Source organism: Cylas formicarius, unplaced genomic scaffold, assembly GCF_029955315.1.
Source record: "Cylas formicarius isolate icCylForm1 unplaced genomic scaffold, icCylForm1.1 PGA_scaffold_1__22_contigs__length_36826433, whole genome shotgun sequence".
NCBI classification, from domain to species: Eukaryota; Metazoa; Arthropoda; class Insecta; order Coleoptera; family Brentidae; genus Cylas; species Cylas formicarius.
Window position 1 is genome coordinate 10,710,717 of NW_026844264.1, and position 26,808 is coordinate 10,737,524.

General features: G+C 31.6%; 1 protein-coding gene across 1 annotated transcript; it reads right to left on the reverse strand.

Moving 5' to 3' along the window:
• Positions 1-78: 78 nt before the first annotated feature.
• On the reverse strand, positions 79-21,849 carry LOC132696981 (uncharacterized). The gene is made up of 5 exons (XM_060662197.1): positions 21,719-21,849; positions 6,751-6,856; positions 5,816-6,020; positions 3,038-3,233; positions 79-789 (listed from the first exon to the last, which is right to left on the reverse strand). The coding sequence occupies exons 2-5, from the start codon at positions 6,845-6,847 to the stop codon at positions 631-633; spliced, it is 657 nt and encodes a 218-aa protein (XP_060518180.1). The 5' UTR covers positions 6,848-6,856; positions 21,719-21,849; the 3' UTR covers positions 79-630.
• Between the last annotated feature and the right edge of the window lie 4,959 nt (positions 21,850-26,808).

The window sequence follows — 26,808 nt, forward strand, 5'->3', positions numbered from 1 at the left end:
TGATAATAAACTATATTTTTTCCGATTTAAATGATCTATTTCGCTATATATAGTGTTTTTTAATACCAAAAATCATTACTGTGTTTCTCGAGACCTTTTAATTCTATTTCACGATTTACATTTGACGCATTCCTACAGTTGCTTTATTTTATTCGAAAAAAAAAAACACTTCATGCTATCTCAAAATTATTTACACTGATCCCACATAACCCGTCATCAATATTTGGAAAAAGGCAGTTTTAATAAAAACACTCTACGTATGATATAGCAAATATAACTACTGAAAACTAAACTTTTCTATTTCTTCAACGAGTGACAATAGGCGTTTGACTTTAAGTATAAGTACATGGTTTGTTTTAATTTATGGACTGAACCGTTAAAAATAAACGCAAATTAAACTATTCAGGTATTTATATAAATAGATTCTAAAATTACAAATCATAATTTAGTATAAAGATATATAAAAATCGCTACGTATATCTACACTCAGCTTAAAAGTCATTGAAACTCGATATCAGCAGGTCCGAAAAATCAAAAAAGAAGTCCACCAATTTGTATTTCTTTTTAACTATAAAGAGTGGGGGTAAAGTGTAAGGTACATCTTGTCTCTTCTTCCCATCAAAACCGTTTCTAGAGACGAATGCCGGGGTTTCTAGAAGCCACGAAGTTTAGGAGTTCTTCGCTGTCCTCGCAGACGAACGGCTTCAAATGGTGGCAGGCTACGTCGTGCCATTTCACGCCGTCGTTATAGAAGTTGTTCAAAATAGCCAGACAAGACTCATCGTTGCCCTAAACAAAGTTTTTGTGAGATTTGGCATATCATTATAAAACAAAACAATATTGCCTACGCAAAAGGAGAACATTTCCGATCAATGAGTAAAATATGGTGTAAGTATGTATTAGGTAACACAAGTTTGTCTTTCTGTGTTGTATGCAACTTCAAAGTTCTGATATTTAGTAAAGCTGTAAAGTCAAATACAAATGAAACAAATATTTATCTTGACAGGTTAAAAAGGTCATGTAATTTGCAACAACGTTCTAAAATGCATGTAGGCATTAAAATACTATTTATTGTTTAAATGATGTCACCGCGTTGAATATGCGCTTGGCATTGGCCAACAATCGCGTTCAATGCTATTGATTTTTTATTTCGCTGGTATTGCGGTGTGTACCTACTTATTTATTTAGTTTTTATATTTTATTTAATGTTCACGTGAAAAAGTTATACAAGCGCGCCAACTATGATTTGAAACAATGTATGTACTAGAAAAAATTAATATAACGGCTGTAAATATGGTAAAATTGCCATAGCTCAGTTGTTGCCCAGTGCAGCCATTTTTCTCTGAAAATTTCGCAGCATCTAGGCATATTTCAAAAAAATTTTCGGAAGAAATGAAACCATATAGCTACTAGAAAGCAGCGTGACTACCCGGCTATATTGCACGGAATATTGTCGTCGAAATACAAAATTCCCAAAAGGTACGTCTGGGTTGTGTGAGTTGTATTATAGTCAATTTTTAAAATTACTTTCATACTCTATAGGGTGACCTAAAAGATCTAAGAGTATGAAATATATCTCAGGCTAAGACTAAGATGAGTTTCTCAAAATCTAATGTAATTAATATTTATGAAATACGTAAAAAGTATTTAAATAATTTCAGCGAAATTTACAGTAGAGCATAACATTAACCTTTTAGGGTGGCTAAAACATTAAGTGCTTATAACTTGATTAATTTAAATCAAATACCAGGGAATGAACTTTTCAATTACTTATCGAATGTTGTACGCAGAATACGCGAAGTTATGGTTTTTGGGGGCATTTGGTGTTTTATAATTAAAAGTTTTATTGTAAACGTCGTTTTTGTTTTATTTCGCCATCCGGGTATTACTTATTGTAATTTAAACTTCCTGTATTGTTAAAGGAAGTCCGTTTAAATATTGTTGGCACATCGGCGCCTCATTATCAATGCGAAATCGGGCAATTTTTAGTTGCGAATTTTGAAAACAAGTGGATTGGAAGACATGAGTTTCAAAATTGAAACAACAGGATCCACAGACTTTGCACTTAACAAAACTAGATTTCTCACATACAAAAAGAGTTGTTTATAACACGCTTCCACACCAAATAATATCAAAATGCGTATTAGAGACGCTTTTCCTCCTCAAATGCTCAACAGTTTGAAGAAAAGAATATATAAGTGTCTGGAAATGGAAGGTTTTCATATATTTTTATTGTACTTTTAGTTAGTTGTCATTATAGTCGTAGGTTTTGGGTATGATAAACGTTAGTGAAACAAACACTTGTTTTGGTCGCAGAATCTAAAAATTCTATAACATACAAGAGGTTCCATTAAAAAAAAAGTATATCGTGAATAACCCTATAGAGACCCTGCCTATGCTGATGACACAATAACTTTTAAAGCTTTCAAGAAATAAAAAGTTTTCAAATTTAGTTTTCAACCAATAGGATCTGATATTTTAAACCAACCAATAAGACCTCGCGCCAACAATCAACATGGAAAGGGACAGTACATAAATTAGACAGTATTTCGTCAGATTGCTGCTTAGGAAGAAAATGCACAAAGTACAGGTCAATGTGTAAGGTTTATGATACAATCATACGTATGCGTGAAAGATCATTGCATTCCCTTCCAAAATGTCATACCCGTGCGACGTGCATCAGTTTTGTAGTATTAGCGGCCAGCAATTTTTCTAATAGCTATATGAGTGTCATAACCAATAAAAGATAAAATTTATGAAATGCGATGACAGTCAGTCCTGTCGGCAGCCATATTCACACGATGATTGAAATGACGCGGGCATGCCCAAATTGCAAATATCGATCCTATTTTTAATTATGGTAATCACTATCAGCAAATAGGTAATGCTTCTATATTCACCTGGAACATTTAAGCAAAACAACAGTCTATTTTTGAATGTGATCATTTGTGTTTGGTATCAGTATCGCAATGTAATTTTAGAAGTATGTGTTAAAGAAAACAAAAAAAAAGAAAATATCAAAGGGATGTCCTTCTACCTGTGCTGCTTCTCTATTATCAGGTTGAGCTTGTCCATATCCTCCGGTGTGACTCCAGTCCCCCGTGTTTCTCTGGGTGGTCGGTCCGATTTTTGCTCCGGAACCGGACCAAAACCAACCGTTAATGTTTGGTGGCTGGAGGTCGGGTCTGTCGCAACCGGCAAAGTTGCATTTACGACCGGATGTCCAGATATATCTAAGTAAATTCATTGGAATTCAGTGAAATAGTGGTCTACCAAATACAGTCAATAGAAATCAAATCGACTACAGAGATGACATCATAAATAATAGACCCACACACCTGAAAATATTTGGTAGGTATTGTGTTTACTATAATAGTGTACCGGGTGTCTCACTAACGACAACGAGGTAGGGTATTAGGAAAACAAACGGGTCTAGAAATTTGAAAAATAAAGTTTCTGAAAAGTTCATCAGTGGACGTAATTATTATCTCGAATTTACAAACATTTCTAATGTTAACCACAGTTCAACGGAGTAGTATTTTTTGGTTATGCTGTTTACTTGCAAAGAAAGCGGGGTAGGTGGCGTTCAAACATTTTCTTAAATAAACCTGCATATCCAAAAGGGGTTAACGAATTTTAATCAATTTGGACGCTATCAAGCGTGCTATGAGTGACGCGACTGCAATTGATAGCCTTCCCACCAGGTGCAGTTTTCTGACAATTGAAAAAAATAATAAATACAACGATATTACTTTTTCAGACATTAGATAGTCAAATAAAGGGCCAACAACCCACTGAAAACGCAATCATCAACGTGAAGTCTGTAAGGACCATTTTTTATTAATGTTTTTTTTAATGCAATTATTCCGAATTTGACAAATAAAGAGCCAATTGATAATTCCGGATACCAAATGATATTAAAAATCAAAATAAAATGTTATCTTTTACAATATCTTCGAAGGGCGCCAAATTACTCCATTTCTACATTTTGCCGTTTTCAAATATGTACTATTATCACTTATTCTTTCATTAATTGAATCATTGAATTATTTAAGTAGAAAAATATGTATTGAAATGATCAGTATTTCTCTTCGTTCCTAACGCGTCGATTTCTTCTAGGCACGATAAGTTTAAATTAGAAATTTTTAATGCAATAAACATTTAACAAAATTAAACTAATTAAAACGATATAGAGTCAAGAAATATCTATCACGTTCACCTTTTATTTTAGGTTAGGATAAAGGTTTAGATGCGCTTTTCTTCGGGTTGTTGGCCCTTGGCTGACATTAAGTCATACTGTTGCATTTACTATTTCTTCAGAAAATTATCTTTTTTTGATGAGTGTCAGAAAAAGCCACCTGGTGGCAATTTAAGCAAACGTAATCGCCTAGGAAAAGCCATTTTCATTTAATCAAAGTTTATTAAAATGCGTTAAGCTTTTTTGAAGAAATGGACATTAATTTAAGGAAAAAAATATTTGAATTTGTCATATGGTTAAAATAACTTTTTTTTGTGGAAACTGACTTTTAAAATGAAAGAAAACAATAACGCCCTCTGGTGGTCATTTCAAAAATTAGAAAATAATTTACAGCATTTTCTCTTGACTGATTAACTTAAGTATTTTGATTTCAAATTTCTAGGATGCCAGTTTTCCTTATATCGTACCTTGTTGCCCTTACTGGAACATCCAGTAACTGTAGATGAATTTGATTTTGAGAAATTCTTATGGAGAGAACAATAGGCAACTTGAACATTTTATTTATTTGTTTAATACATTTATTTATGTTCAGAAATAATGCATACCAAATATCAAAACTCAAAACCCAATATTTAAGTTGCAATAAATAATTCAAGTTGTGACAGTATTACTTTAAAATGATTGTAAATGTACGGGAATGATCGTGGCGTCATACCGCTGCTGCCGAAAATTATATTATTTACGTTTATTTTTGATTCGTGTAAAATGTGTTTGCATATAATTTACGACAGTTTGTATTTGTGCTTAGTGTGCTTTACATGGAAGCAACACAAAACCAATAATTGCAAATTTTTTTTGAGTATAAATCTACAGTACAGCACAAATTTGAGTACAACCCAACCAGAAAATAATAGAGTTTTTTTGTTAACATTATGTTCCTTTGCCTTAACCGTGCAAACATTTTTTACTCTTAGAACTTGCACCCATCCTATTGCAGTCTCCAAGGAATGGCTTCCTGATCTAAATAAAATAAGGAACACTTTAAGTTACCAATGCCAATATACTTTAAAATCAGCATGTAGGTTTCCACTAGTTAAAAAAAATCCTTTTTGTTTTTTTTTGTTGAATAATTTACATTTTATTTGATATACTATTTGAATTTTAAAAGCTAGAAACCTTTAAGCTGAGTACCATATTATATTGGTTATCTAAATTTTCTGTAAGCATATGTTTTAGCTTTAACACCGCGAACCTCAGCAAAAAAAAGCTTTCGGTGTTTTCTATGTAAGATGTCACCATAAACATATCCACTAAAGAAAAATTATCAGAATGGCCTAAACACAATACACAAGATTAAAATTAAAATTAAAGCCACCAACCCGAACGCATTCTCGTTCTCTAATGGCTTCTCTATGCTACCGTCCAACTGGGGAGTAGTCGAAGGAGCGAATTGACGTCACAACCGGTCACGGCCAATGACAGTGCGTTTCAAAGAGGATTTAAATTTCACAATTTACAATTGCTTATGTTTATTATATAGAACTACGAAATTATTTTTTTGTTAACTATGGTTCTTTTAATAGCAATATTTTTCAAATTAAAATTTTGTTCAAGTACCTAACGTTTCCTCTTGCCAATCTCTGTTTAACGAATTCGTTTTCTTGAGGCGTCTCTAAAGACACGGCATCCATGCAATGCCTCCTGCAAATATTCCTCGAGTCTAGCCAGTCCACTTCGAGATTTCTCGTTGGCGAGTGTTCCCAGCTGAAGAAATACGAATGCGTAACACCCCTGGCGTCCCTGTAAGTCGCATGGCGCACCCCTAAAAATGAAATGATTCTTCGTTGAAGGAATGAATCAAGGAATATCACAATGCTTACATTTTAATTGTACACATACTCTGCAAGATCTGTAAAACGCAATGTCAGAAAACAAAGCGCAACCGAAATATTTCTGGCACCTACTACTAACCGATAGCGCTCTGTAGCTCAAAATCATATATTCTTAAAAGGTTCACCCTATACATTCATTCATGATATGGCTGTTTTAAGAAATGTATAAAACATTTACTCAGTCAGTAATTGTTTATGAGTTTTAATGCTAGATTGCCAAAATATGCGATAATTATATCACTTTTTCCCTTGCTCAGCTATATCCTACAATTTATTGTTACTGATCATATATACAGAAATCAGTTAACCTGCCGCTTCCAAGCGAGGACCAGAGAACCAGATAAAATAAACAAAATTTGTATTGCATTTGTGGACCAACGCTTCTTTAAATTGTTAAAAATTGGATACTTTCTCCAACGCATCAACATGCCGTAAAGATTAACATGATATTTGTTATGACAGCAGCGTGGAGCGGCGTAATAAAAAGAAAAGAAAATAAACGCTGACGGATTTTACAATTATTTATTTTAGTGACTGACCGTTATGTTGTTTTACAAAACTATAAAACCCAACTGGCCATAAACATTTTCCTTATTTAGAATCTGTTTCACAAATTTTTAATTATATTTTCTTTTCCTCACGAATGAAATGTTTACTTACTGTTGGCGCAGCTTCTTGGATCTGGTAATGCTAATCTTCTTTGTGCTACTACCATAACTATCCCCATGAGGAGAAGGGTGATGATCGGCTTGATCATTTTTTTAGTCTGAAACCAAAAAGAGACCCTTATTAGATTGGTTATGCAGTATAGGAAAAGATTCTCTACATAAATTTCCTCAATACCTTTCAAATGAACTTTAAATTAAGAGAAACAATTTTACCAGTTAATCATCTAAAAACCTTAAGAACGTTTTTTAACTTCATCACTTTTTTTCGACTTTCGTCTTTTTTTACAATTTCGTTTTCTCCCCATGGCCAAGAATATTTTCCAGACCTGGCAACGTTGTCGTCATTTGTAACGTTTATCGCGCACGTTCTTCGGCACGAGGGGTCACCAGCCGACCCAGATGTCTGTCATGGCCGCGTTCCGGGACGCACCGGAACAAATACCAGATCTACACTTGACACGGAATAATAATATAAAAGAAACATTATTTTCGTCTGAGCCGATCGCAAAGGCGTGGCCGATAAGCGAAGTAAACAAATTGTATGCCTTCGGCGTGAAATTACCAAATTAAAATTGGGTACTTTCCCTAAGCATAAAAAAGGAACGTCTTTTTGAAATTGATTTTTAGATTGACGGTGGCTGGGATCTGGACAGCGTTGCAAGATTTTTTCCTCTAATTCAATTTTCATTCATTTATTATTATTATTATTATTATTATTATTATTATTATTATTATTATTATTATTATTATTATTACTATTATTATTATTACTATTATTATTATTATTATTATTATTATTATTATTATTATTATTATTATTATTATTATTATTATTATTATTATTGCACTTATATTAACAAAGTTATAAAAACTTTAATAAATAGGTACTGATTGGCCATTTAATTAACTGTGACTATTATTTTCTTAATTGCGTTCACGTATTTATTGTATACAGAGTGTCGGAAAATAATGAGCAAAAATGTAATTGTCGATATTAAAGTTTATATAGTATTTTTATCGAAAATTTAAAAATAGCAGAATTACTTTTTCTAAGAAAATTGGCTTTGGTTATGTTAATGTTTTTGAACAACGTTTTAAACAACTTGATATGGGAAAATAACTGAACTATTAACTACTATTAACTACTAGCTATGAACTAAAATTAATATACTTATATACTTTACACGTTACACTTTGATATTTTATATATAATGACGGTAACAGTAAAACTGAAATTATGGAGTTTAAAAATAATTTAGCAAAAAAACATTCTGCAAATGGCTATTCTCCAGACAAGTTTTCGACTCAAATGGGTTATGCTCTATGGGGTATATGTAAAAAAAATTATATATTATTAGCAAATCAACGTCCTGCGCAGTAGAAGCAATGGCAAATATTTTTAAAGTGTAATTTATTAATTTTGTTTTTTTAGTTTAACATGCATACATTTCAAGCAAAGGTTTTTTTTGATAACTTAAAACAATTAAAAACTGTTAATATATTATTTATATTTGAACTGGAAATTTAAAAAAGGTCCCTGATTTTTCACAGCCACGAAAATGTTCAAGCAGCTTGAAGAAGATGTCTTAATCTGCTGCAAAAACATCTCCGATTTTAATGTGGCAATTTTTACAAATACATTTTGCAATGTACATAGGATTTTTTTGTTATCAAGTTCAATTAAAATGCCATTTATTTTGGAACGACCTTTGGTATGTTGCAAGAGTCTTCTAATGCGGTACGAAGGTATTTAAATATGTTATAACATAAATTATACCGAGAGAGCTGGACAGACTGCGAAATAAGGTCAAAGAACTTTTACGCTTTTATAAAACGTACGCGAATAATAATTATTGCGAAATCAATAAATAATTACAGAATAAAAATATGCTTTAAAGAATTCTAAATAAATAACATCTTTGCGTTTACCAGAAATTAATGTAAAAATTTATATTGTGAATAACTTAAATATAGAACAAAACAATATTTGGAGAATTTTGACAATAAACGTTGTTTAACCAATGAATACTTTTTTTATTACACTATCAAGGTTTGTGGTGTGCCAACCGTATATATTCAAATAAATACTAAGTGTAAATTGAAAATACTTGGGATAATAAAATCTGTCAATAATTTAATTCATAATTGACCTATGGAGGTGTTCGTCTTGATCCGGAACTTTTTTGCAGCGACCGTGTTACCTTAAATAAATAAAGCTTCATAAAAATGCATCAGCTGCCTGACATACAATACAGAAGAAGCTTCTTCCATTCAGAAACTTCACAATATTAAATGTATTTTAGTTTTCAGGTAGGCGAAGGATCCTCAAAATCGCTAACTCATTATATATTGTAGCCATTTTATTACAATCGTGTACTTTTTCATATACTACCTCATTAAGCTAACAATTTTTCCTAGAAACATGACGCCTCGTAGTGACATACGCATTTAGATTTTTTTGTTACCAAAAAATAAATAATTTCTTCGGTATCTACTGAGCTTTTTTGGAACCATCAGTAATACCCATCACTCCCATACTCATAAACCTGTAATCTGTTTATAACTTATTAGTTTGTAAGTGTAACTTGATTACCTGATTAATTTTTATTATCTTTATTGTTTATTTATTGTTACACTTGATTATAATTGTGCTGATATGTATATACAGGGTGATTCCCGGTGGATGGGGGATTAGACGTTTATTCCGAATGACCGTTCTAAAAACTTTGTCGTATTCAGAAGCGACGGAGACACCCTGTAGATTATCGGATTTTCCGTTCCGTCTTCAAATTATCGTTACTTTTGTGTGTTAATTACTACCTATCGTTAAGTATCTTTTTAGCCATCACCATGTTTCATTTCGTGAGGAAGTGAAATTTTGGCTATAGTTTATGAAGCAATAGTTTACTTAGACAAGATCATTCTGTATTACACGCAGGCGCCCAAAATGTGCAATTATACCGGTGGAAACAAAAATAACGAAAATTTCATGTTTTCGAATGGAAGATTTTGTCAACCACCCTGGAAAACAATTCAAAACCTCCTTCAAATGAGGATCCAGAAACAAAAACAAGTTTCTCTAAATACTACATTATTTGATATATTTGGATTGGGTAGCCACCTATATTTAGAAAATTTGAATGTTAATGGATTATTAAAGTTAGCTATATTGTGAAGGTTCAACAAAATAATTTCATTAACTATATGGATATATGGATTATATGGACGAACCAAGTTTAATAGGCTTCATTAGACGTTAGATCTTTCAGTAAATCTCGTTTCGGTTTCAGTTTTGACCCATAATTAATGAAAATATTTTTCTTCTTTAAGCATGCTCTTGTTATAATTTGACCACATTGGTCATGAAAAATGAACGAGTTCATCAGGACTTCATTCAAGCCAACATTTCCATCCAGTATAAGTTTCTTGACTGCTTTCACAATATAAGCAATAATCATAAATTAATAATGCTTCTATAAACACTTTTTAGTTTTTAAAATTCGCGTATATGTAAATTTATCAAATAATTTAGACATTATTTGTAGAAACGGTACCGGACATTCGTATCGGATTAACGTTTCGAGGTTTATTCGATGACACACTCGAGTTAACGCATCTGCAAAATTGAATTGGCCGCGCCGATTAACTTTTTTTTCTATAAAAACGTAATCGACCATAAAATTGAGAAATTACACACAATCGTGTGGTCGAATTACAAACGACGCCAACAATTTTCTAGTCGACGGGCGATAATTTTCAACGAAAGCTTTTTTCCCCACTTGATTTTGCACTCGTCGATGCAATTAAATGATAATAAGTCCTTGGGATTTAGTTAGAACACTAAAAAGGAACACAAATTTTGACTAATTGACCCTGCGGAAGAAAAAACCGGAAACACGCGAAGAGGCTAGCGGCAGTTTTTAACGAAACTGAAGTCTTTAAGTCGCGCTTTGCCCACTCCAGATCAGTGCAAAATTGAGTGTTTTAGATTAGAGATATCTACAATTTTTATATTTTTCTTCGGCGTTGAAAATAGTCACACAAATGATGATTTATTCAAATATTTTTGTTTTAAATATTAATACCATAATTAACAATCAATGCTTGAGTTATATTTTTAAAACATAGTGAAAGTTCACATCGTAGTTATGTTTTTGACCAATTCCTCGGCCATATTTGATTGTTTAATATGTAATTTTAATCATTTACGTTTATTATTTATCGGAAATATCAACAGTGGGTTACGAACTGAACCCTAACTTCGCAGTCTCCGCATTCGAGATGGATTACAATTTCTCAATTGCATCGTTTTAGAAATAAGGAGTCACATTTGTGATTAAATAGAAATAAGTAATAATTTGTGAGTATAAGAAACCTCAGAGAGAAAATTTCAAAAATATTTTTCCCTTATTTTTTCCCTTTTGCCATAATTTAATGAGATCGTAAAGCAATTTTTTGATCAAGTAAACAACACTACGCTACATTATTTTTAATAATTAGTGTCTCTTTACTAGTCACAAAATAGGTATCAAAGTAAGCTCAACAATAATTGATAAAAAAAGACGACGGTAACTTAATCCAACGATGCGAAATAGATTGCTGCATAAAAAGAATCGATTGCTGCAAAAGAGGATCGTGTGTCTATGGAGTAATAAAAAGTGAAACATTTATGATGAACATCATTTGTTAAATGCGGTGTAAAATCAAGGACCAAGCTTTTACTCGATACTTGCGTCATCTTAATGTGTTCAGATTACTTAATATTAATCTCTTTTAAACTTAGTGAGACTGATGTCGGACTTTTCGGACACTGACAAACATAATAATATTTCTTATAACCAATTTTAACAATTAACAATAAAAATTACTGCCTGGGCTAAAAATTGAATTGGTTTTCTTTTTATTCAGACAAAAGTTATCCCGCCTCCGTATAAGAAAGCAAACAGTTTGCAAATTGCCACTCGAGTGTAGAGCCTCTTCGCACCTGTTACAAAAAACTAACTCTTACTTTCATTGTGTAAACGTCTGGCCGATTGAGGAAGTATCCGACCATTATCGTCCTGATGATTTATCGATAATCACTTTCGATTCGAACAATGGACCCCTTCTTAAGCTGATGCGGTAGATGGTATCCAGGAAGAGATTAGCTTTATTTTTCGAAACGATAGACAGCAGTATTCTCGAGGCTCGAAACCGCAATTCCATAAATATTATTAAAACGGCCGCAAAACGTATTACGTTCAGCGTAAAACAAAAACCTCTCCCTTTTCTATCGGCGTTTTCTCACAATCGCACCAGGATGATTAGTCGACCTAGTTGAACAATCGCCATTTTGCGTAACAGAATATATAAAACCAATGGTACCATGCAAAACGTTACCGGGTTCGTCACGTAAAACAGGATGTGTTGAACACGTCGATACACCTCACACTACAAACGGATAGATAGTCTAGTTTAATTTGCGAAAGTTTTTTTGGTGTTTCAGATAATTGGCCGAAGCCAAACATTTATTTATCAAAAATTTCGGATATTTGCTACCCCGATTGTAACAAAGTTCAAATTAAGTACAAAATTTAATTATGACCGCTCGTTAATGTTTAATTATCACATTATTTTTTTTAAATGAGTATACGTAACAGAATTGAACAAGTATATTGCATAAAATGCATTATAATAAAATGTACTTTTTACGAGCAGCGTCTACAGGAATTTTTTTTAAATAAATGTGTTGCTGTTTTCAGATAGCAAGATCAAGTTGCAATAAAAAAATATTCTTATATTATATATTTTATATCATTCAATATATATGCCATATATAGTCTTTTCGTGTTTCTAAAAGTTTGATTGTTCTTGGTCTATTATAGTAAATTTTGTTTTGTAAATAGCCCCATAAAAAGAAGTCAAGGGGGAGATGCATTATTTGATCTAAAACTAATCAAACCGGATAGCTAAGGTAAAGAAAATTATGGACTGGCACGACGTGGTAGGCAGGGGCTCAGTGCTGTTGTCATATTAGACTAGGGGGTCTGAAATTTCATTCTTGATTTCATTGATTTTATTGTTGCGGAAAACACATCGAACATGTCGAGACCTTCTTCCTTGAATTTTGACTTTCTGTTCTGCATGCGAGTTTTCTCTTAACCAAAATGCTTGCTTTTTCTGTTGAATATTCCTGCCGTTGCAAATGTGACTTTTTAATCAAAATTATATTGATAGATTTAGCTGGTTTACAAAGAATATTTGTATTTCCTCATAAAAGCATGGTAGAAGATTTTTTGTTGATTATTTAATTCTTGAATAATTTATATTTATAATATTTTAAAACTGAATTAATTTTATGCAAAGACATGTTCAAAAAAATTGCTATATTACAGGAATTAACCGCGCAGGATTTTCTTAAACATTAGGAAAAACATGAGAACAAAAATTATAAAAATGCGAATATATTAATAGAGAAATATATCTTCAATTAAAATATTTAAATCTTTCTCATTTTTTCAATGTTTCTCTCCATTTTTTTCTTAAATGTATTCCTTTCATTCTTTGATATTACTGCATTTTTTATTATCTGCCGAGTCGGTCTTCTTTTGTCATCATTTGCTTATTTTTGCGATTGCCTTTGTCATGGCACTGTGATGTTATGTTTTAAGAGTTAAACATCATTTTAGAAAAATGGTGACCATTTAAATTTCCAAAACCATAAAAATATAAAATACACAGGATGTTCCATTAAAAAAAAACGACTTTGCAAAATTAGAAATTTTTCAATTTTTTGACACTTGCGACCAAAAATTCATACCAAAAATTTAATAAAAACCAAAAAATGTTCATATTTTGCAGTTTTTTGAATATCTCTTATAGGTGACCCTGTAGATAAGGTGCAAATAAATTAATATCATTGATTCTCTAAACGCCTGTATCAAAATACCTAAAGGTACTTTGAGTAATGTAAAAGAACGTGTCCAATATTTGGAGTAACCTTTCAGGCGTTCAAGGCCCTTTCAGGCCGTTTCTCACTTGGAGACTTCATAAAAATTTTATTTCCGATCTTGAGTACATCTCAGTACAACTATTCAAATGAGAATCAATGACGTTCAGAAGACGTAGTCACCATTCGTGACCAAGTTCTTCATCATGGTTTAGATAAAGAACTCTCAGATTATGAGATAATTATTATTGATGTTATAGTGCTTTGTTTTTCTCGGGTAAGTGAGGTTTTATTTTTGCTTTTGGGTTTTCTTTGTTGTATTAAAGCTCCCAATCATGGTTATATTGTCCATAATTAATAGATAATATAATAATTACAACAAATCACAAAATCAATAAAAAAAAAGTCATTTTCTTTGTTTGCTTTGCCGTTCCATTCAATTAGAACTGAGCGTGATGTGATATCGTTAGCCTCAACAATATTGACTATGATTTTTGATTATTTTTCCTTAATATTTTCATCACATCATTTCATTCATAGCTATTCAAAAATGCTTGTTTTATTTTAAGTCGAATCACCGGCTGCAATTCGTTTTAATTGCATGAATGTACTTTCAATTGCTCAATATTTTTGCCATTACACTGCATTTCCCAAAGTTGCCAAACTTCAATAAAGTGAAGTGACACGGGGAGTAAAAAACTTTCTAAAAATTCAGTAGATAAACGATGGCTAACTTTGTTTCGTTCATTGTTTTTTTTAAAATCACAACTAGATATGAAAAAATATTAGAATAGGAAAGGTAAACCATTTTCATTCTTCGATGATCCTGTTTTGTGGTTATTAAGTTATATCTTTTTATCCAATTTAAAAAAACATCCATCATCTGTTCTTATTTTACTATTGTTGTTGGCAATGGATACGATATGATTCGAAAAATTCCTAACTTGACTGACAATCACGGAATCATCTAAAATGACAGCGGGAAGCGTCAAGGAATATGAAAGTAAAGGTTATAAATATAGAAGATGCTTCGAAGCTCCAGTGGTTTCACCTGACATTGTTTTAAAGATTTTAATTTCGATATCAGCGCAAGCAGAGTGCGCTAATAAAACAATTTTCCTGAGTGAAAGTTATCGAAAGTTTTTGAATAACAATTCGCTGATTTTTGTGCGTACCGCAGGCTTACTACGTCATCGGAATACGCAACCATCTTAACGCCCTACGTTTTCCAGTCCAAAATCAATTTCTCCGTACGCTTTCACGAAAACGTACGAATTGACGAAAGAAGAAAGAACGAGAAGCGGTTGATAAAGATTTTGCGTCAAAAATTTTGATGTTAGCGATAAAACATTATGCCATATACGGAATACGCTTGGAGGTACAACCTGTCTATTTAAATCTTTGCCGGAAGAAAGTGAAAAAGGTCAGAGTGCTCAACAAAGAAGATCCCAGGATCGTTTTCTAAGTTTCACTTGCATTCGACTTGTTGTCCCACGGATGTGTGTATACAGAGTGTCCGTTAAAATGTGAGGAATTTCAATAATTCATGTAGATCACCAACAAATTTATAATAAAAAGAAGGAGATTTGGAATTTGTTTTCTACTTTTTAGCTAATATAATTTAGTAAAAACGTAATATTTATAGCAATAGTAATAAAAGTTAACTCAACTATTATGTCAAAATTTGGACTACAAGCAACATGTTTAACTACCACATTTTAATAATAAGTCGCAACGCAAACCAGAACATCGGTCAGACTCAATAAATCAAAAATTCTAATCCTAGACTTTCTAATCAACGAGGGCAGATATAGGAATCAACGCCAAGCAAGCATAACCTGATCCAATACATGCACACTTACCATATTCGAACTCTGGTCCTTAATTTTTCTTTTGTTAATTTTTCCTTTAGTTTGTAAACACGAACTTCAATTTTACCTATGTTGTGCATTTTATTTAGGTTTTGGTGCAAATTGGTGCAAAAATTATAATAATTCAAATTACATGTATAAATATTATGACTACTGGTAGGGGTGGACTATGTTGTACACCTGACGCATAATTTTTTAAACTAAGTGTGATAAAGACCTAAAACAATATTTTCCTACTCCCTGCCCCAAAATATTCAATTATGTACTGATCAGAGGTCAGCTTCGTGAACGGATCAAATGGTTTCGGTAGATTTTAGCCCCTGGTGGTATTGACGTTTGACAGTTATGATAGTCACAAAAACTATTGATCGTGGAAAAAGTATAGTTTGCAAAAGATAAACTTCTTCAGACATTTAATAAACACACGCTCGACTGGTGTCAAAACAAACTTGTGGCTAAAGTGGCGTTTAGCAAACCGAACAATTACACAAAAGTTTAAGGTGGTTACGTTCTCGTAAATTATTAAGCACTAAACGAATTGAATTTAAGAAAGGAGTTAATGCGAGCCGATCGACTTTATAGAGATTATCTCGCAGTCTATAACTACCACCTAAGTGCTGGCTTACAAAATTATAAGAAAGGTTCCCACGGGTTAAGATCCTCGACATTTAGAAAATTATTAATGTACGCAGTAACGAATTCTGGGCTAATTGGGACGCTTTGGTTTAATATCAGAGGCAAATTACGCACCCACCGTATTTTCAGCTGAATCGCTGCTATTTGTAGTTATCCCAAAATGTCAGATCCTTTCAACCAAAACACGTCGGCACAGATGTATGGTATTTTATCAGATTCCATTACAGTTGTGCACTAACGAAAATGAGAAACCCTCATTTCCAAATTCTTATGAAATTAATAAACACTTTGGCGTGCAAAAACAATTTTTTTTACGAGAACAAATGATTAGGTTGTACTATTAGTTATTCTTGTATCTAGTGCGAGAAATGCTACTTCCGGGTGTCGTTTATTAAGCTCTCATCCCAAATGAAACTCCTGACCAAAATGGCGTTTATCAAACTGGTTGTATAAAATCTATTAAAATGCGGGTCTGTTTTAGATATATTGTCAAAGTTGTCCATGCTTATGCTGATGAAAAAATCATCAAATATTGAAGATTCCGTACCAATTAGACGGTGAAACTTTAAATATGGCCCAAATTTTAGTAGTTAAAAGTCTTTATTTTAGCTAACCTCTTATAACAACTATGTATTATTACATCCGTTTTGTTAAGTTAAGAATACAAGTCACGAAAATATTGGCAAATAATGTGAGAGAAAGCTCGCAGCCATATACAAACATTATCGGTAGGCGATATCGATGCAGGTCGATATATGTGGGTAAAAGTTTTCGAGTCATTGGCGGTAGGTACCCATCAAAATACGACCTTGGCACTGACCCCAAATTTTTAATGCGTACACCTTGTACGTTTTGCTTCTTATTTGGGCCACTTGACAGTAGATTATGAAGGACTTGTTTCGCTGGGTCTTGTTGCTTTTTTTTTTCTTAAATGTCAGCAATAAAAATTTTTGGTTGTTAGCAGAGAATTCAGAATCCAAAAAGAAAATAATTATCCATTTCAGACAATGCCATCTCACAGTAGGTAATGTCAACATAACAGACACTTCTGACAAGAATACTTCTACATACGAGAATTGTTAAGCATATTTTTTATTTATTAAAATTTTGAGTTTTGAATAATTTTGGGAAGGTTTAGAAAACAATGAAAATACAAAAAAAAATTAAATACAAACTTTAATGCCTTCGGGAATATTCAATAAATCTATGGGGAGTGAGTCAGAAGCCTAAATATTTTGCCATAGTTCCTTGTTTTCGATTTGTAGTTTCCAAAAGCGTAGGAATACAAAACTACATTTTTCGTACTTTTTATGCTGCTAAGTTTACGATAGGCTCGTATCTTGATTTTTGCGAAGAATTGGAACAATTTTTTTTGTATATCAAAGAGTGGTTCACAGAGATTAAAGTATTGAATGTAATTATATGTTATTCGCAATAAATTTAGAAAAAACGCACCCTGCTAATCGCAATTATTATATTATACCATAAAGTGAACGAAAAAAAAGACATATTACCGCAAACCATCCTACGCTATCGAGTAGTCCGTAAAGTAATAATTATTTTGTTCCGCTGTTAAATAATAAATTAACGACTCTCTTAAATAGTAAAAATAATTTCGCAATGCAACGTTCGCGCGTATTCCAAAAGCGTATTGCAATAAATCGCACTGTAAAGGTACCTGCATGCCGCGTGAAAATTTCATTTTCTAATTCAACTCACTCCCGGCATACCAATTAACGATCGTTTGCCAACAGAGATTCGGTGGTTTCCTAATTTCGTCACTCGAACCTGAGCAAACCTAATAATCATTTTAGTAATATAATAAAGTTAAATACTGCATACAATAATTATTAGGATGGCGATTATCAACACACAACCAGCTGAATTTATGAAATATTGAGAACAAAAATTAACAAAAAAAATCACATATAAAATAAGAAGAAAAGCCCGCTTGTCACTTGATTTTTTTTATGAAAATCATTAACGTTTATACAAATATTTCATTCAGCGGTTACGATAATGTTAAAATTATTAAATATAAGATATCGGTAAATTAATAGAAAATTAAACATTGGATTTTGTGTGTTATCAGATCTACGGAATATTCATATCAAAATGAAGATATTATAAAAGCGCACACGGTCTGATCAATATATATATATATATATATATATATATATATATATATATATATATATATATATATATATATATATATATATATATATATATATATATATATATATATATATATATATATATATATATATATATATATATATATATATATATATATATATATATATATATATATATATATATATATATATATATATATATATATATATATATATATATATATATATATATATATATATATATATATATATATATATATATATATATATATATATATATATATATATATATATATATATATATATATATATATATATATATATATATATATATATATATATATATATATATATATATATATATATATATATTCTCACGTATTGATTCACGGATGGAAAAATGTGATGACACTATATTCCGGGATATCATCCGTTCGCTCGTTGAACTCCGACTGGAATCCTCACTCAGTGTTCGAAGTGTTTTCGGAGCGCGAGCATTGAAGATGCCAAGTGAGATTTTGGCGAAACGTCTGCAGGATTCCAGTCGGATGCAAAATTTGCAGGATTCCAGTCGGATGCAGGATTCCAGTCGGAGTTCAACGAGCGAACGGATGATATCCCGGAATATAGTGTCATCATATATATATATATATATATATATATATATATATATATATATATATATATATATATATATATATATATATATGAATGAATCCGAGCCACACGGATTTGGAAGTAATCGGATGTTTTCGGATATATTTACCCGAAAAACTAACGTTGCGCTCCGCTCGTGTCAAATAAACTCGTGAGTCAAATGTCGTTTACCGCACTTGTTGCATAATATACTATAGTAAGTAGATAACTAAATAGGATGCCAGAGAGTAATGACCTTCTTACTAATTCCTAAAATAGCTAAATGTTATTAATAAAATGAATAAAATTAAGTAAAAATATACATGTGCTGTTCGTACATGCATGAACATTGAATGTTATGTACAGGGTGTATGTTTATATTTTGCACAATACCGACAGCCAAATCTGTAAGAATTTGAAAATAAACTAAAAAAAACTGATAAAAAATGATTTGCAAATTTGTAAAAATGACATAACTTGCATTGTTTTTAATGCAATATTTTAATTTATTCGAAAATAAATGTTCTTCCTGATTTCAATAATATGAAGTTTACGTATATTATCTTTAGCTGGTTTTCCAATATTTACTTTTAAATGATTGCAAATTTATCAAAATGACATAACTTGCATTGTTTTTAATGCAATATTTTAATTTATTCGAAAATAAATTTTCTGTCTGATTTCAACAATATGATGTTTGCCTATATTATCTTTAGCCGATTTTCCACTTTTCACTTAAATTTTAATTAAATTAAATTAAAATCTATATAGCCAGCCTGTCGAAAATAATTAATACAAATAATTCAAGATTAGGATGTAGGTATGGTATAAAATATAAACAAAAACCCTGTATATTAATATATAAGTAAATGACATTATATATAGAATAAATTCACAGGACGCTGTAAATTCAATATTTTTGGTCGTCCACTATGACATCGATTTAACAAAGAAAAAAATATCTCGGAATTTTGCGGTTTTCATTTTTCTCACGGGCTCTCGCGGACCAAAATAAATTAAATTAGAAAACGGAGTGCCGTGCCTATTGCCATATTTTCACGGTTAGAAAAAAAATTGGCCGCGACATTAACCGTTTGATCGCGGTAACGTGACAAACAGCGCTTAGGAAAAAATTTTCTCCTAACAAAACATTTCACCCGAGGAATTCGAGTGAAATTGATTGGTGATGTGCTAACCGAGTCGCAACTGATGGTCGGGACCAATTTGCGTTCGATTATTCTCTCGTAAAATTTTATTATCGACATATAGCATGGGCGAGAAGAAAAACGCTTTCTTAAACGATCCGGTGAACGTCAGCATTTTCAGTGCCGTGAAGGGAGGTTTAACTCAAAAACAAAAATAGTTTCAGTTCTTTGAAGAAGGCGAAACATCAGCAAGTTCAATTTATCCAGATGATTTGTAAATAATAACAGTTAGATAATTAGCGACTAATAGTCGGGAAATTATGATAAAAACATGTAACTTTCCGTTACTTTCCAACAAATTATATATGCAGTTTAAAAGAGAAGAACTTTACTTAATTAGATCACCAATATAAAAAAAATTGGCTTTAAAATATAATCAAAGAATAAAGGAAGATATTGAAAATCTATTACAGTCACCCCATTCAATATCAAACGGACTCGCAAAAAGGGTGATCGAGAATGTGCCATTTTTCCATAGAGATTTGCTATAAAAACGTCCATATTTGCCGACCCAAACGTTCAGTACATTACGGGAGAATACAGAAACTTTGTTTTTAATATAATTACATATTCTATAATAACATATTCTATACTATTGTTTATTGTTAAACTTACAAGCTCTATTATTTTTAGTTAAGCGCAAGCCTGATTACTTTTTGAAAATAACAAAACAATAATAAGAGAAAGAATATAATTTAAGAAGGGAAAATAAGGTTCAGTTTCTAACCCACGGTTGATATTTCCGTTAAATTAATAAATTGGGAATGTGAGAGAAAGGGAAATTACATGTTACACAATAAAATACCAGCGAAAAATTGATCAAAATATAACAACGGTGTGCCTTTTCTTTATTTTACTAAATAACACGCAAGCAAGAACTAATAATGTGATACACCGAGGTATGGTATGTACTAAAAGAGCAAAATTGCCAAAATTTGAAAAAGAAATACTCTTGGAATGATTTAAAGTAAAAACTTGAAAAATAAATTTTTGCGTAACAACGCTGTTTTTTTATAATGGCTAAAATTTATGGCAACCGGCTCCTTCGTGTTTCACGTCCCTTCAGAACTCCTCAAATACTCTATCTATTAAATAAAATTATTTCTTTAATCGGTTTGTTGTTTAAGTATTTGTAAAAAATATTTAAAGAGGTATTAATGAAGTGATTATATTTCTACGAATAAAGAAAAAACTGTTTCTCATGTGTTTACATCAGACCCGTACGAAACAGCAATTTACGATTTGCGAAACGTCATTAATTTATTGTGAAATCCAATGTAATAATTATTGTTTTCTTTCTTATACTTATTTCAATTTTGCTCTTATGCTTACCGACCCCATTTTTGTTATTGTTATCGTTAAAATTGCGGATCGCCGGGTGTTGCGTTTTAATTTATTTTATCTATTTCCATCAAAATTTAAATATCTAACAATTCATCTCAGATGAAAACAAACAACATTGTACAATATTCTCGAGACAAGTATTATAGTACATCTTTAAAAATATATTTTCCGCGTTTTCCGATGCAGTTTAAATCGCACTTACCAGTATCGTATTCCAACGAGTAAAGCAAATGAATCACTTTGAAAAACTGTTGTATAAAGCTTCAGGCGCGAGTATATAGCCGTCCTACATCCCCACAACCGTTGCTAACCTAGATTGGGCACCTCGGTCCCCTTCATGCCCCCCAATTTCTTGCGTCTTCTTTTGCTCTCTTGTCCCGGTGATGCTACTACCCGTCGCATTGAAAAACTAGCCGCTCTCCGTAGTCAGAAGCTTAATGTCATAACGGAAACTTACATTACCAATAAGTATCTGTCTCTACTAAACTGAACAATTTTTAAAGCATTATTCCAAATATTAATATAATTTGTAGAAACTAATATAATGCTGAATATAAATAAGATGTTGTTTTTGCAAACCCTTTGCCATATTACAGCGCGGAGTGCCGTTCCTCAAAATTTGCTTTTGATTTTTTGGTTTCGGACTCGTTTTGGGTCAGAAACAATGTTCACCATAAGGAACTCTAAAGAATCATTTTGGAAATGCACTTTGTTCTAGTTCTTTGTATAATCGCTTTTAGAATCCGTTTCTATATTCTGATTCCGATGAAAGTGAGAAAATAACCGACAAGTTGGCCGTCACAAAGCCAAGAATGAAATGAGAAGACTCGTCTTATAATTTGAGAAAAAGAAAGACTAGCACCAACTTGAGTTTCTAGATAGATTCTCCAAGTTTGCAATACCAGTTAATTTCAGAAATAGTGCCAGAAGTATATCAATGTGTTATTGCATTTTTGTGTAACTATATTAAGATAAGCAATAGTACTACTCATTTAAAAAATAATGCTGTATTAAACACAAAAAAAAAACTCAATTGAAAATAAGTATACTTAGTACCACAAACAAAGTGATATTTTGTAAATCTATCTGAACTCTTACAAATTTAGCAATTTTCAAAAGATCTGTTCACCGACAAAATATGCTGGTTTTTCAAAAATTTTCCTAAGATATCCGAAAAAGACTGTCTTTTTGTCTTTTAAATTATATAACGTCAAGAGTAGAATGAAAATACTCGTCTTATTATTCCAGCAGAAGAAAGACTAGCATTAACTTTTCGGTTTCTTGCTACAAGTGTCCAAATAGTTAATATCTCAAATAGTATCAGAACTGTGTCAACAAATTATTTATTTAAGAAATAACCGTGTATTCGGCAGAAATTAATACATTAAAGTCTGTTGAAAATAACTATATTACTACAAAATGATATTCTGTGGAACTGTCTTGACCCTTACAAATGCAGCAAGAAATTTTAATAACATAAGACTTAAGTTATAAGTGTTGGATGTTGTCAGTATAATACGAATGTAAAAATATAAAATTATCTTAGTATAATCTTAGTAATAATGTTAGATAAATAACAAATATTTAAACAATAACAAACAACGAATACGTATTAGAAGATATCACAAGAAAGAAAATCCTTAATATTGTAATAGGCGAGGCGTAGCAATTTGTTTTTAAGACTGCATTTGAACTGTTTGACTAACTGTGTGCTTCAGTTCGATAGGCAGGGGCATGCCGTCCTAATACAGATTCGATATAGTTTTGCTATTACTTAGTTTTTTTTGAAATTTTCGTCATATTACTTTCCCATTTAAGACCTGATATTACAAGGATCCCAAGATAGCGTTGTGCTGAAGTTCTGTTGATAGTTTATTATTGAGGATATAATTTAATTTGAGTTGTTTGGTTCAGTCCTAGACTTCAACATTTAAATCTTCCTATAGCTTACTATTTGTGTTCCGATTGGCAAAAAGTTTTATGTTGTCAGCAATATTAGATAATAATGGTCATAATGCAGTGCGTACTAGGTGCTTGTTTCACATTTACTCATTACTTTAGAGAATTATTGATAGTTGTCCGCGTACTCCAATATGCTCTAACTTTCCAATTAATAAGTCGAAAACCTTCTCATAATCCACATAAACCATGTCAGTGGGAAGGAAGTTGTCATAATTTTCAGTTGTTTATACTGTTATTGCAAAAATAATTGTGTATCGACACAAAGTTCGCAGCATGGTTGGTCAATACAGTTAAAAAAAAAAGCCAAGTCGCTTTTTGCGGCTTCAAGGTGCGGTGACATATGCCTATCGACTAATTTTCGATTGGCACGATCACTGTCACTATCGAATGACGCGCGATAATGATACCTTGCAGAAATTTTTCTGTATACTGTTAGATTCTCCGTAGATTAGACTTTGTTATTCTGTTGGTCTGTCCCGGGTTTCTAACGAACTGTTCAATTAACAGTCCGTTCACTAAATCGATTTCTGAACGTAGGTGAGTATTAGTTATAGCAAACGAATAAAATAATTTTTTAATGTTTTTTTTTCCTATTTTTAAATGTTTTTGCATTCCGACTTATCGCTTAAATTTTACAAAATTCTATTTTGTTTTTTTTCGATATGTATGGTAATAGCTAAGATCTTACTGATAATCGTCTTTTCCTTGTTATATTCAATTTTTTAATCTTCAATAGGTAAACCTACTTTTTTTTCTTTCATGAATTTGTCAGTTCCCATCTTTTAATACAAAATTCGCTCATCTTTGTTTCCTTCGTCAATTTGTTAATCCATTTCTCCGACATCCGGTGCAAAAATTAATTCGAATGAGACGCACTTTTCCAGATGCCGGAAATCGTTAAAACTTATATATACTTTTTATCGGCTTTAATTTTTATTTTTCGTAAATTGTCGTGCACTTTTGCAAAGCTTTCCGTAAATGAATGAATAGCGTGCATAGGAACTACACCAAATAAAACAACACTTAACAAATAATAGCAGAACTGTTTTATGAATAATGAATACCTTTCACTAAAATAAATAACGACTTATTTCGCTTCTCCTACCCGCTTTTTTTAATATTTATAGTATTTACTTGAATTTCCAGCGGGTTATATAGAAGAGGACCGAGACATTTAAAAAAAAAATGTCTATTATTATTTTACAACAGCGCGTTGCGTAAGAGTGCGAAGACCTAAATCTTGACAAACGAAATTTATTCAACTTAATTGCGCATAGGCAAATGCTTTTGTCTAAAAAAGAATTGCGTTAATGTTGTTAAGAAGCGGCGGCACGATGATTACAATTAAAAAGCGGCAAAAATCGCCATTTTCAACGAAAAAGAAACATTCCCGCAATTAGTATTCATAAAGGAAACGCCTGTTTGTTTTGGTTTGTTTGCGCAATGTCTCGGAGGATTCTTTTAAAAATCGAAGGAAAAGTTATATCCAACATCTCGATCGTGCACTGAAAAGGTCCGCTGATAATCTGAATCTTGCTATAGAATCAAACCTTTACTTTCATTCGAACTTTTAAAGATCATAATCGACGACTAAAACCATAGAGAAAACGAGAGAGTGATGGAAAAAGCGAGAATAGTCAGCTCATCATTTATATTGCGCCTGTAGCGCATTTCAGACGTCCCAAATTTGAACAAATTATTGATCAAAATGAACTCGCAATGGATATAGAAAACTGCAAAACTGGATATTTTAAAATTAAGTTTCCAATTTGTTTATTATTATTAAATCTTAAAACGTATCCTTTTATGTATATAGCTGTTAAGTTTGTGACATATTGAGGTAAATAAAATTCCTAAAGAAATTTTATTTGATTTCAAAAATTCAATCCAGTCACTTTTTAGGTTCATTATGTCTGTAAAGTATACATATTATGTATGTACCGGGTGACCAATTAAAAGGGCAGTTGGTCTATCTGCTGAAAATTATATTTCAATTTCTACAATGTCCACCAGAAGGCGTAGCTTTCTGGAATTTTAAATTTATAGTTTTATTGAGAAATAGTCTTATCTTACATTTTGCCAAAATGGTCAGCTCATCTGAGTGCGTCATTGTTTAATATCATTGCATTTTATTCTATTGTAATATTCAATTATATGGAATGAAAATTAAATATTAGATACTTTAAATTTAATGTTGATATTTTAACAGTAAATATTATATATATTTTGCTATATATTATACGTACATACGATATTGTAATAAATAAATAAATAATAAAATCCATATCGATATGTTTATTTCTTCATTTAACAAGGGCCCTTTTTCAATGTTCAGACGCACCCACCACTTGCCCTGAAATAAAGCAAAAACCATTTAACGTAAAAGAATCTAATTTATCCTAACTTTGAAGCAGTGTTTGCAATTTTATTTTACCTTGTTTATTTTTTTTATTTCATAGTCTTAGTTTTAGTTGTATTTTTACTACTTCATTCAATTTTTTTGGCAACTATTGCTTGAAAAATAGTTAGTCCTGGAACTCACCTTGGCGCTGATGAAAATTGTTTTATTACTTTTCTCTATTGCCAAAACTACAAAATTGCTGTAGACTTGTCGCGACCTTTACTGTGTGGGCGGGCATAATCCGCACAAATTGTTAATTTTATCCGCAATAACGGACTCTACGTTTTTTGACAATGGAATTAATTTCTCGCATTTTATGAGTAGCAAATCATGTATAGTGTATAGGAATAAGTTTCGAAATAAATAATTTTCTCGGTTGTTAACCTCGATGATTATTTGGAGACACTATCAACCTGTACAGTAAGTCCCACATATCCCGACATATGGAATATAAAAAGGTAAAATATAGTACTATTTCTTTCAAAGTTTTTTTTTATTATATAATTTTATTATACAATACAAATATGGGATCGGATATTACTTTCGAATTGATTCCTCATAAAAGATGGTGATATTTATTGCGTATAATGTAGGGTATATTATACAAAGCTCGTTTGTGAATAAATGGAAACCCATTCCAATTAATTTCTGGCGTCACATAATGAAATTATGTTTTATGGCGTCACTTCAAAATATCTTAATAAAAGTACAAAAAATTTATAAGATTTTATTGCGGAATTCGTAATTATGTTCATCTTTCTGAGTGATTCAGAGACGCTGGTCCACCTTGCCTCGTGCAAAATTGAATTAAGACAACTGCTCTACCCGTCATAGAAAATGTAGGTCTTTAAGATATACTTCTACCAAATTTTTCAGTAAAATTGTAATTTTAATTTTAATTTTTAAGAATGTGGATGATGCAGTAGTAT